The sequence below is a fragment of the Aptenodytes forsteri genome, unplaced genomic scaffold, assembly GCF_000699145.1.
Source record: "Aptenodytes forsteri isolate BGI_AS27 unplaced genomic scaffold, ASM69914v1 Scaffold2, whole genome shotgun sequence".
NCBI classification, from domain to species: domain Eukaryota; kingdom Metazoa; phylum Chordata; class Aves; order Sphenisciformes; family Spheniscidae; genus Aptenodytes; species Aptenodytes forsteri.
Genome location: NW_008795695.1, coordinates 9,630,189 through 9,642,082, shown reverse-complemented (window position 1 = coordinate 9,642,082; position 11,894 = coordinate 9,630,189). Strand labels below are relative to the sequence as shown.

General features: G+C 38.2%; 1 protein-coding gene across 1 annotated transcript; it reads right to left on the bottom strand.

Moving 5' to 3' along the window:
• Window positions 1–6,138, bottom strand: RIPPLY3 (ripply transcriptional repressor 3). Its single transcript, XM_009283081.1, has 4 exons — window positions 6,011–6,138; window positions 5,023–5,092; window positions 1,403–1,470; window positions 1–148 (listed from the first exon to the last, which is right to left on the bottom strand). Exons 1-4 carry the CDS (start codon window positions 6,136–6,138, stop codon window positions 1–3), a joined length of 414 nt encoding a protein of 137 aa, XP_009281356.1.
• Between the last annotated feature and the right edge of the window lie 5,756 nt (window positions 6,139–11,894).

Sequence of the window (11,894 nt, the reverse complement as noted above, 5' to 3'; positions counted from 1 at the left end):
TTAGGCTGAACTGATTTCTTCTTCATCTTCCTCAGAGTCGGTGTCATCATTGTAGAAGTGAATTGTAGCTTGTACTGGAAAACTCGCCAGAACCTTCTCTCCGATGTTGTTAAGAAATTTTTGGGATTTGGACTTGGGCAAATAAAGTCTAATAAGAAAACATATTTTAAGAGAAAAAGTAAAACTATGCGACACTTTCCCAGCTAAGCTAGCTTGAGTATTAAAACCTATTTTTATCTTTCTTTGGAGAGAGAAAAATCCTAGGGTTCCTTGTCTTTTAAAAGAGAAGTTGCTAACTAAAAAGTACTGGTGATTTTAAGTTACCTCAGTTGCTTTGGGCATATTGTGTATTGGATTTATCTAAGGTCCCATCCTGATAAGGTGTTGCCTGGGCAATGATGCATGCCTGAGATGTTTTGGTTTGGTTTGGTTTTTAGCACAGTTCGGAATGGAAGTGTCCCATGAGACTGGGGGAAGTTTGAGGAATGTTCTGGGATTCTGGAATTCAGATTAAGACACTAGACTAAGATTGGGTGGGTTGGCCTGTTGCACAGAGGTTGATCTTAGTGGGTTTTGTGTCTCCAGGTGGAGGAGGAGGAGGTGTACACTGAGAGAGATTTATTTCAAAATTCATATTGTCTTGTATTGAAATCATAAATGTCTTAATTTACATTTCAGGTTTCCATCAGCTTTCCCACTAAAGCAAAACTTATGTGGTCTGTATACATATGTATGTGTTTTTGTGTGCATATGTATGCACATCTCTTCCTCTTCGTTCCACTTTGGCCAGTTTTCAATTAAATTTGACAGTGATAAAGGTGACACAGAATTTAAGGTTCTACAACTTCTATAAAAACAAGTGCTTGTAAAGAAGAGGGATATTCCATTAATTTTCCTCCTCTAAACGGAAGTCCAAATCAGGAGTTTCTACATCATTAAGCCTTAAAGAATCCAAATGTTGGTGAAAACCCTTATAAATCCCCCAAGCATGGGAAAAACTTTACCTGGAGTTCAACTTCTATTCAAGAGCAAATTTAAGCAAACTCGACAGATCTGTAACAAGTCACATTCCATTAGCAGCTGTTCACGTTAATTATTTGGGCTTTGTGAGCTTCTTATCATATTAATACATGTAAACATAAATTAGATGAGGCAGAAGAACATTGTTTCTTTTAAGATTACTTTTTTCTTATTTTCGTTATTGGCATATTGTTTCAGGTTCTGTTCAGCCTGGGCATCTTTCCTCGTGGAGGGCTAAAAATCTATGGAGCCTGGTGAGTAGTTAAACCACATTACTAGAAAGAGATACTCCAGAGACAAACTGATACTTCTCCCGAGAAGGAATATGTCTTGTCTTGGAAGGTGTCACTTTTCCTGTATCAAGTGATAGGATTTAACTCACCTCACTGGATGTTGAAAGCCCAGGGCTCCTTTTGATCTAAAATTTATTAGTTGACCATCCAGTTCTGACTGTAAAGAGACATATTTATTATTTAGAATAGGCTAAAAATGAAGATTTCACTTTTTTCTTCTACAGGTAACTGTAAAATTCTACAGTAATGTTTCTTTGTTTGCTGTGCTGCATGTTGTTTTACTCTGACTAAGTGTACTTCAGAGAATATATGTGCCCATAGTCTGCCAATAGTTGCACATTTAACAAAGCATTTGAACTTGTACATTTTTTCAGCCATAAAGCCATGAAGTTGTACATTTTGCTGAAGTTCTTATGGAATATCTATAGCGACTGGTGAGCTAATAACACCACCAAATGGAAGTTCAGTGATTGGAAGAAAAAAGGATATTCAATCACTTTAAAGGATTGGGAGGTTAGGGTTTTATAAAATACCTCTTTAACTACACTAACCAGTGGTTTGGAGTTGGAATGTTCAAGTCAGCAAGCTTAGTTGTAATCAGAGATCACACAAGCACATTAAAAAGTCCAAACAGTAAAACTGAGAGGCAACTGGCGTCTCATATTTCTATGCAAACAGTGATAAAAAAGCAAGCATTTTGAAACAACAGAGTAGGTAGCAAAAATATATTTTAGATATCAAAATTAAATTTAGCACAGAATAAATTCCTTCACATTAAGGTGACAATAAAAAACAATAATTGGCAAATGTTAACATTCCTAAATCCTATTAGGATTATAAACCTGGAATGTAAATCTGAAAGCATCTCCCAAAGTCACTGGGCCCTATCACTTCATCTTGTAGACACGTATTCTCTTCCATATCTTAAAACAAGAAGACTTCTTTTTTCCTCCTATTGCTATAAACTTCATGGTGCATAAAATAGGAAGAATTAGCTTTGCTATCCTAGAACTTCTAGTGAACAGAAGCTAGAAACGGTCTACTCTGCTACAAGTCAGACAAAGGTGACTTTTGCCACTGTCAGAGCAATTCATCTGTCTTTCTGAGGAAGGAGGTTTCAGCATGGATATTTTGGTGGGCCCCAAAAAGCCTTTGGGCTACGGACTGAGCAAGGAGTCCTATAGACTTCTCTCTGTACCTTTTATGTTGGCCTATTTCTCTCGTACCCACCTGTTTGTCTTGTAGTCAAAATTATTTGTCTTCAGGCTGTTAGGGTTTTGTTGAGGTTTTTTTGTGTTTAAAAAAATCAGGAGAGTCATTTACTTTGTTTCCACAGTACCTAGTAAAATGGACTCCTGATCGGGCTGAACATTGTAGATGTGATCATAATATCTATGTTAAATACCATATGTTATTTTTCTCCTTTCATAGTTACATTAAAATTAAAATAGCCTTTTTTATCTTTATTCACCTGTATTTTCTACTGTCTTCTTTCTGGAATACATATTGGTTTTTAATAATTATATATGTAAGAATACATATTGATTAAATCCACATTATATGCTTTTTCTTTTCAGACTGTAATACAAAATTTCTGAAAAGCAATTCTGATAAAAGCCAATTAATTGCAAAATCTAACTCAGTTGTTTGTATACAGCAGAAAATGTTCAGTGCTAATTTGTATTATGTTGTAGATATGGCAATAGTAACTTCAAATTATTTTTCATGGCTTTTCTTCGGATATAAATAACAACATATTTGAATTTAGGTAGTAGGAAAAGTGTTACTTTTTATATAAAGAAAAGTACATTATGTATAGGTAACTATAGGGTATATTGTAACACATGTTCTTGGCAATAGAGGTAAAATTATTAATTTACATTTTTTTACCAGTACTTTTATTTGTTAGTGCTTTGCTCTGCATCTTTCAGTTTCTCAGGTTAAATTCTTATATGTATATTCCTAAACTTTTTTTTTTTAATTACACAGAGGATAGTGAAACTTTTATTCTCTTCACTCTCCGGTGTTTGGAGTGTCTACCGATCTGTGAAGCATTGGCTTCAATGTATGCATACATTGCAGAAAATAAAAGTAGCCAGCATACAAATAACTAGCAAAAACATTGTGCTCAACCCATCTTGGAAGGTCTTCTGCTAGAAACCTCAGTAACTTTGCTGAAGAAGATACCTCGTCTTCCACAGCTGTGGCATGTAGGTATGCATTAGTGAGCACCTCTTCCCACCTATGCACCACACAAAGAATCCAAGCATCTTTCCTCAGTCATTGTGACCCTGTTAAAAAGCATATGAAAGGGCTCCTAAAGCCCTCCTTCAGCCCTCATTAGGTCCCAAGCTACAGAGGCATCTAGGATGCTGAAGCAGTGTGGACAGGCCATAAGGTATGGATGAGAAGGATCTGAGAAGCTTCTGGCAGGAAGGAGAAATGTTCAAAAATTGAAACCAACTGTTTCAATTACACTTGGCTTGAAACAGTGCCAGGCTGTTAGCATGAATGTGGAAAACTTCGTATATCGTTTGTTTTTCTCACACAAGTGGGCAGAAGCCCAAGCGTGAATTCAAACTTTTGAGCTGGTTGAATAAAATTTTTATATAAAAACATAACCTCAGTAATAAATCACAACTTCCTGATTTCAGAAACCTTACTTTCTTGAAATCATCACTGTAAGCATGTACTCTCATGAGAGTAAGACTCCTCTCATCCTTAGCGAATTTATAGGTGCCTCTGGCAAAGCTTGGAACACTGCTGGGAAGGACGTTCTTCCGCAGGCTTTCCCAAGGCGCCTGCCAAGAGGAGTGTGGCACTCCCTCAGATCTGTACAGTTACAACCTCCATCTTCAGCAGACAAAAAGTACAAGGTAAAAAGGTGTTGCATGTGTTAGAATATAGTAGAAATTGCGAGCCTTTAAAGACTTGCACTAAGGAGAGTTTTTGTCTTAACCTGCTGAGCCTTTGGTAAAAAGTTGAAGATGTAACTGTGGATCAGATGCTGCAAAAACTTATGCAGGTGCTTAAAACTAAGCATGGGAGTAGCACCATTTCAATACATTTTTTAAAGTTCACAGCGTTGGGACCTGTGTTGAATGTGCTTCAATCTCTCTTTATTTTTGTTCTTTGAGCCTAACCAATCTTCCTACATGAGTAAGTAAAACTAATAATCACGGTGCCTTTCAAAGGCACTTGGCAGTAAGAGCTACTTTAAAATCCATTTTTCTGTTGATTTCCTAGCTGGTTTAGCTATAGCAACATCCCTCCCAAAAAACAATCAATAAAATTGTGCACCTGAAAGTATGTTTTTTAAATTTCATCTTAGAGTCATTTTCACTCAAACTCTCCCTATATACAAAATATCACATACAGACTAGGCCTGGAAATTTCAAACTGAGGATATTCTTGTTTTTATAATTAAGCAAATAAAAACTGCTGTTAAAATAAGGGTTGTTTTGAGTAAGCAGTGCTTTCTGCAGCTCTTTAAGAACTGATAATGATTCTGTATCTGATACAAAATTAGAGACACTTTTAACCATTATCATGTACAGAACACTGTAATTTGAACCATATTTTCTAACACTGAAGAAATGCTTGAAAGAACAAATGAATAGATGACCAAGCCTCACTTCCTGTGTTCAAATAGTTTCAATTTCTGCACCTGTTTTCTATAAGGATTATTTTCTCCAGAATTTAGTCTCACCATTTGGTGATTCTCTGTCATCTCACCGTCTCTTGCTGTGAGCATCCAGGGCCTCCATAAAGCAGGGCTGCTGAAAGATTAAGATAGAATAGCGCTCCCACAGTTAATTCTTTGTGGTAATACCCGTACAGTACAGCTCCTCTTGTTAGATTCTGCTGGTATCTTTTGAAATAACATGATTTTTTTCTTTTTGACACATTTTGATTTGGTAAATCTGATTTCTATAGCAATATTAATCTGTCTTCTGTCTCCGATCTGATTAAACAAACTAGACAATGGCTCACACATTTTTAACTAAGGTGTAATTTCCCTTTAAGATTTCACAACTCAAAGTGACTGCATTGAACTTCAAATGATGATGTAATTAATACTGAAATCTTTTTATTTACGCAGCACTGCCACAAAATAAAAAGTAACCCTCCCTCTCGGACAGCATGTCTAAATACAGATTCCATGTCGTCATTGAGTGGCTGGTTATTTATTGAGTAAGCAACTCCAGCATTAAGCTGACATGGGCAATCTGATCTAATTAGGTCAAGAGAGCATATGCAGTGGTGGATGCTGCATCTGCCTTTTGTTTGGTGCGGGGGACTGCCATTATGGATGCTCTTTTTAACAGTGCTTTCCATCTCTGCTGCTGTGTAACAGATCCATACAGTTGGGGAAATGGAAAAGTACTTTCAGATATGAAAGGCAAATAAACTTAAAAAACCCAGTAAATCAGTTACCACAACCTTAATTTTCATTTACTTCCATTTATGAATAAGTTCTGAAATATTTGGCTGAAAAGGATAAAATATTGGCAAAGCAAATAAAATACCTGTTCCAAGTGAAACGTTTTCGGAAACATATTTTGCCCTTTACTTCTGAAGTTGGGAATTGTTTTCTGTTGTCTATTCAATGCCGAAATCGTTACATTCAAAGGATACTTACAGTCAGAGTTTTGAAAGGAAGGCTGCTGAAAAAAGTCTCCCTGCGCCTGCCTTACCTCTCTGGGCGCTCCCTCGGCCCGGGCGGGTGATGCTGCTGCCGCCGCTGCCGCCGGGCGCCCCCGGAGCCGTGACAGATGCGACCCGCTGCAGCCTGGAGTGGGAGACCTGCAGCTGTACCCTCCATGGCATTTGATGGTCTAAAGCCTATGGCAGGCTGGGCGCTTGCCTGGGCCTTTCAGCCCCTCCTTTATCTTAACTCCCAAAGAATACTTACCTAAAACAAACACGGCCTCAGGTAAAAGGAGAGAAAGGTCCTTAATGAGATTTCTTTTGACTCCCCCAAACAGTTCACAGATAGGGCTCTCAGGTTGGCAGGCTGTCCTGGGGAGAGCACTGCTAGGGAAACAGAGGCTTTTTGTTAAGTTTGGTTAGGAAATCACATGGAAAATAATCCGCGCTTTTTATCTTTCTGTCGCTGTTTTACAAGCTCCGTATTTACTCTATATGAAATATATGATGTAAATACTGTTTTTGCATGTCTTGGGAAAACTCATCAACATCCTGCCCTAGAAAAGCGTGACAGAGACTTGAAGAGAATTTTAAATGTAAAATATTTTTTTAAATGACTGAAGTCTTTTCCATGTCCTGACTTTAAAAGAGAAAAAGGTACCAAAAATCAGTGAAGGTGGGAGGATTTAAACACAGGCCTAGTGACTTCCTCAAGACTATAGGCATGTTCCTTTAATTTGATTGCTATTTCACAGATGGAGAAGAAAGCTTACGCCAAGAAAGATTACTTTGTCTGTCAAAGAATAAGGGTTATGAACGCCATCGCTTTGAGGAATCTTTTATTTCAAAGTATGCAATATATGCTTTAAGCCTACAAAGACTGAATAGAAACAGACTTCTTCCAAGCTTTCTTCCCACTGTTTTCATTCGTAGCGTGCATTACTTATTGCCTGTTACATTGTACAAGAAGAATTATTACCTGGTGGGTGACATTATCTGATTTTCATTGTTGTGGTTCATTGCTACGGTTCACTTTGTTTCCTTTCTTTCCCAGCTGCTGCAGAGATGTAAGAGGATTATAAGAACCTAAACCTGAATTCTCTTTCTGCCGGTGCTGTTTACACATTGACATCAAAGGAAACAGATTCAGCTCCCAAATATAACTGGTTTCTACTGTGAACTTTCTTCTCAGAGAGAAAAAAATAATTTCATTTACTGAACATGGAATGTCTGTTGATTATTTAGTACAAATTAGGTCCCTTCTAGCTGACTTACCTAAAGAAACCATCAAAACAGTCAGTTTGAGAGGACACTGAAAATTCTCTGTGGGCGTCAGATCCCTCCAAGGTAAGCCTTGTGGCTCTTTTTCAAGTTATGATCCAGCTGGAGGTAGCACGTGTCCAGTCAGCAAGAAGGGGCTGGACTCACAGATAAAGACCACTGGATAGATTCACTTGAGAGACATCATTTTCCCCTGAAATCGTTCTGTATTAGAGGGCATTGTATATATACCTTTGCACGTGTGGGGTTTTTGTGCATTCTACTGCTTTTGCTTAAATTTAAATGTCTTTCTTCCAACAGGGAGGCGCTTAGGTCAGATTTGAAAGTCAGACTGATTGTCCTACATTGATGCAAGTTGTATGGTTGTGTTAGCTACCTGGGGCTCCTAAGACTGCCAAAAGTAATAGCGTAACACAGGTTCTGATGTTTTTGAAGTAGTCTTCAGTAGCAGTTTCCAGGAGTCGAGTTGTTGAGGTCCAATTCTCACATTAATTTTTGCTGTTCTTTAAAACATCCCTTCTTGCTGTGACAAATAGACATGGTTTAAACTCAAAGGCCAAAGACATTAAATGCTGTTCTGGGAAGCACTGACAATATGCAGTAGAGGACTCGCAGCCTAAATCTACTCCCTCCCATGTTTAAATGCTGTGTAATATTTGTAAATTTCTAACTAAGTAAATAATAAAATATCTCAAAGAAGAAAATATATGCACAGTATCAAGAAAATACATGCACAGTCTAATAACTTTAAACATTTATGTATCAATATCAATGCAATTATTAGAATGAAGAATACAGTGAATAATATTCAAATAACAAACTATATATTAAATAGCAGCATGGGTCCTGAGAAAAAATGGCAAACTTCTTAAGTAACCTAGATTGTAATTAAATATCTTGCTGAATTACAGTCTTAAATACACATATATAATTTCATCAGCTTAGGTTTTTTTAACTTAATAGTTGAAAGGTGCATTTGCATTTACACAACTGATGTCTATGGTCCTGATCTTGCAATCAGATCCATATGTGAGGATAATTGATTTATAATTCTGGATAGAATCTGCCAACATGGATATTAGTGCAGGACCAAAACCTAAACTACTAAAGTATAGCTCTCCAGAAGATGACAACGAACCATCAAATAAATCTGTTGATAAAGCCCTGCGAGACCAAATTTGTTACAAAACTATTTAAAATACAATTTTGTTAATGAAGCTATAATGTAATCTAATATAATTACATGTAACATTGTAGAAAAAATGTAACTTAATATTACGTTATTGTACTAATTAATCGAAGCACACAACTTTAACTGGTATTTTTCATGGAAATCATTAGCTAAAATCAGGTTGCAGATCTGTGGAAAATGGTTTATTTCAGTAAAATATAAGCAGCTGTAATAGTGTATGATCTCCGGTTTCTAAAAAAAACCAGGCAGCAGTTAAGCCAGTCATAGCTGTCTAATTTTAAGAACTATATTACTTTTTGCAATAGACTTAATTTTAATACAAGGTGCTGTATCTGGTGAAGAACACTTCACACAATCGGAAAACACTGTTTCTGTTACAGATGCTCATCCATTTTTCCCAGAAGCCAGAAGTATTTTTCAGACTTCTGATACTACCTGAGAATAACTTTGACAGACTTGATTCTTAGAGAGAGGTGAGCCATAAGATAATTATTTTGTGTTAATTGGAAGAGGTTTTTTATCTTTGTGGGAAACCTGTTTTATTCAGTTTTCTCATGAAAGCACTTGTGCATTTGCAAGAACAAAGAGTGTTCAATATAAATTGGTATAGTCAAGGAAACAGGGTAGCTCCACAGCATTTATAGTTTTGAATAATATCTGGTATTAAGCAACATGACATAGGCATTTGTAGCCACTAATAGCATGCAAAGCTCCTCAAAGAGAAATTGTTGGAAAAGCTTTTAGGGAACAGAGGGAGGAGGAAACTGAGCCATTCACAAAGCACAGCAAGGCCAGTCTCATAATATTCCTTTAAAGTCAAAAAGAGACATTCACCTGAGGTTGAAATGTCTCAAAAAGAGACATTCATATGCTGAGGTTACATGGTAGAGTTGGCTCCCTGTTCTGAGTGGCCTCCTTTGGGAGCCTTCCCACGCAGACTGTTTGAAGAGCTACGGGAGATTTACCCCCCCTAGGCTGAAGCTGGCCTTTCTCTCCCATTGGGGGGTGGGGATTCTCCAAGCCTGCGGGCAGAAATTCAAAATTTAGCTTATTCACTTTCTTCAGTTTTTCAAATTCTCTTTAAACAATTTCATGTCTCTGTGTGTGTGTGCGCGTGCATGCGCGTGTTCAGCATCTTGCAACATCTTTCTGTAACCTTTTCTCCATGACAAAACCCCAAGTGTTCTGGGAAGTCTGAGGGCTAATATTACTAACTGTTTCTTTCCAAGGCTTCCTTCCACCCTCCTATAAGGAGGAACTGATTGACATAGTTATTTTAGAATACCTATTTTAGTAAATTTCCTGGTGCATACAAGGCCTTGGCTTCACAATAACAAAAAAATGAATGTTTCCCAATCTAAAATTCTTAACCTTTTAATCAGAGCTTGTCATGATTAAGTCTAAGCCACACTATAATAGAAACTAGAAAACCTACAGCAACTTTATGGCTTCAAATTATTGTAATTGAGAATATGCAAACATATGTAGAAACTTGTCTTAAAATGGTGACTGCTTTTGCCTGTGTATTGTTCTGCTTTAGATTCCCTTGCATCATGAAGTTTTGATTCAGTTTTCTCACTTACTCATAAACATTTCCAGGGTAAGGGAACCTTAAAAACAAAAAGGATCATAATATAGTTGACTGCATTCGATGCCACTACAGGATTAAGCAAAGCATGTTCCTCATTGTGCAAAGGTTATATAAACAGTCGTGTTTTGCGGTGTGCTCTGAAGGTCAGCAATGCATGTGCTGTTGAACTATTACAGAGAAAGTGAATTCCAAAGTTGAGAGCTTTCTTTTGAGGTTGTATACTTTGCTTGTTTTCTTTCTTTTGATGTGGCTGGGTAAGTATTTTGACTTCCTGCATAAGATAAAGTCACACAAAGGAACAGTGTATAATGCCAAGTTAGGACCACTGGAGACTTTGTTCCTCTCTCTGTAGAATATGTACAGGATATAGCAGCAGCACAAAGCTGGTATTTCTTAAGCTTGAGAGGGAGAAGGAGAACTATTTAAATTATTTGACCCTCCAACTGAAACTGTCACCTGTTTCTGCCATGCATTGTGGAAATCAAAATGATGTCAGCGATTCCTACCATTTTGGATAAGCTTCTGCTGTGGGTGCAGATTTAAAGAAGTAAAAATATCTGTCATAGTACTGGTGGTGTTATTTTCATGTTGATGCCCGCTCCAAAATCTGCAGGGCCAATTTGTTCCTTGTTTATCTATAATGCCAGTGTGGTGTTGCTGAAGATCCATTTTGGAAGTTGTTCTTTTAGAATACCTATTTTAGTAAATTTCCAAGCGCATACAAGGCCTTGAGTCCAGAATAATAAAAAAGAACGTTGCTTCACGCCCTGTTCAGGAAATGATAGTCATGTATCAGTCAGCTACAACTGTTTAATGTTGGCTTCAGCTTCTTTCTTCTAGCTTTCTTGCATTTTTCCTCCTGCCTTTTTTTTCCTTCTCTTTTCACTCACCCACTAAATATCTGCTAGGATAGGACTGATATATGTGTTCTTTTCACAGAGCTCAATGTTGTGACTACCCTCCATATAAAATATTAAATGTAGAAATTATTTAATAACTTCCATGCATAGACGTACCAGAGGAGTAAAGGATACCTTGTTACCTCAGTTGCATCTTCTGTGGTGGCAAGTTGTGTTTGCAGCACACATAGCACATGCAAATCCTACAGTTTTATTCCCCAGCAGGCTGTTCTTCACTCTGGCTTCAGTGACCAGCCCCGCTGAGCCCTGACTTCATCTTTCTTGGTCGATGAATCCAACGAATCGGCTGAAATCAAATGCATCCGGTTTATGCCCGCTTTGCCCTCTGGTGGCTACCCGGGAACAGGTGTGGGACCTGGAGGCTGGTGTCTTCACCTGGTTTTGCGATGGAGGGGATACTGCTCCTCTAGGATACCATGGACCCCAAAATAAGTTCAGGTGGCAGTGTGGAGCCATTTCTGAAGAAGATGAGATCCTTCCTTGTTGCTGCATGGAAACAAGCAATGAATACTTTGGCTCTCACTGTTTTGCCTACCAGGCATATACTTTTCTGTGACGCATAGCGGCAAGGTCAAATGCAGCTGACGGGATAGCGAACCGATCTTTATAGTGGAAACGTGAGTTCAGTTCCCTGCATTGCATCCACATCGTAGATGGCACCACGCATGACACAGAGCTGAAGGGCTGGTCCCACAACCCCTCACGACGACACTGAACCGTTGCATTCATCCAAAACCGTTGTCCATCAGGACAGCATTGGCTTTGGAGAGCAGAAGCTGCAGGATTCCTTGAGAAGCCGGGTCGTGGCACTCGCCCCGCCCCTCCCCCCCCCCCCGCCCCTCACGTGGGAGCCCGGGGACCACTGACACAGCGCGAAGAGAAAACCCCCAGGCTTCTTTATGACTTTCATTTTCTTTACACATTGCTTCAAAGCATAATTTTGTATT

What these genes read in the sequence shown, in the direction of transcription:
- RIPPLY3 (XM_009283081.1), bottom strand. Translation starts at nt 6,138, where the DNA reads ATGGAGGGTACAGCTGCAGGTCTCCCACTCCAGGCTGCAGCGGGTCGC. An exon ending in CCGAGGGAGCGCCCAGAGAG is followed by an intron (nt 5,093 to 6,010) that starts GTAAGGCAGGCG and finishes TTAATCTTTCAG; the next exon opens with CAGCCCTGCTTTATGGAGGC. An exon ending in GGCTTTCAACATCCAGTGAG is followed by an intron (nt 149 to 1,402) that starts GTGAGTTAAATC and finishes TTTTCTTATTAG; the next exon opens with ACTTTATTTGCCCAAGTCCA.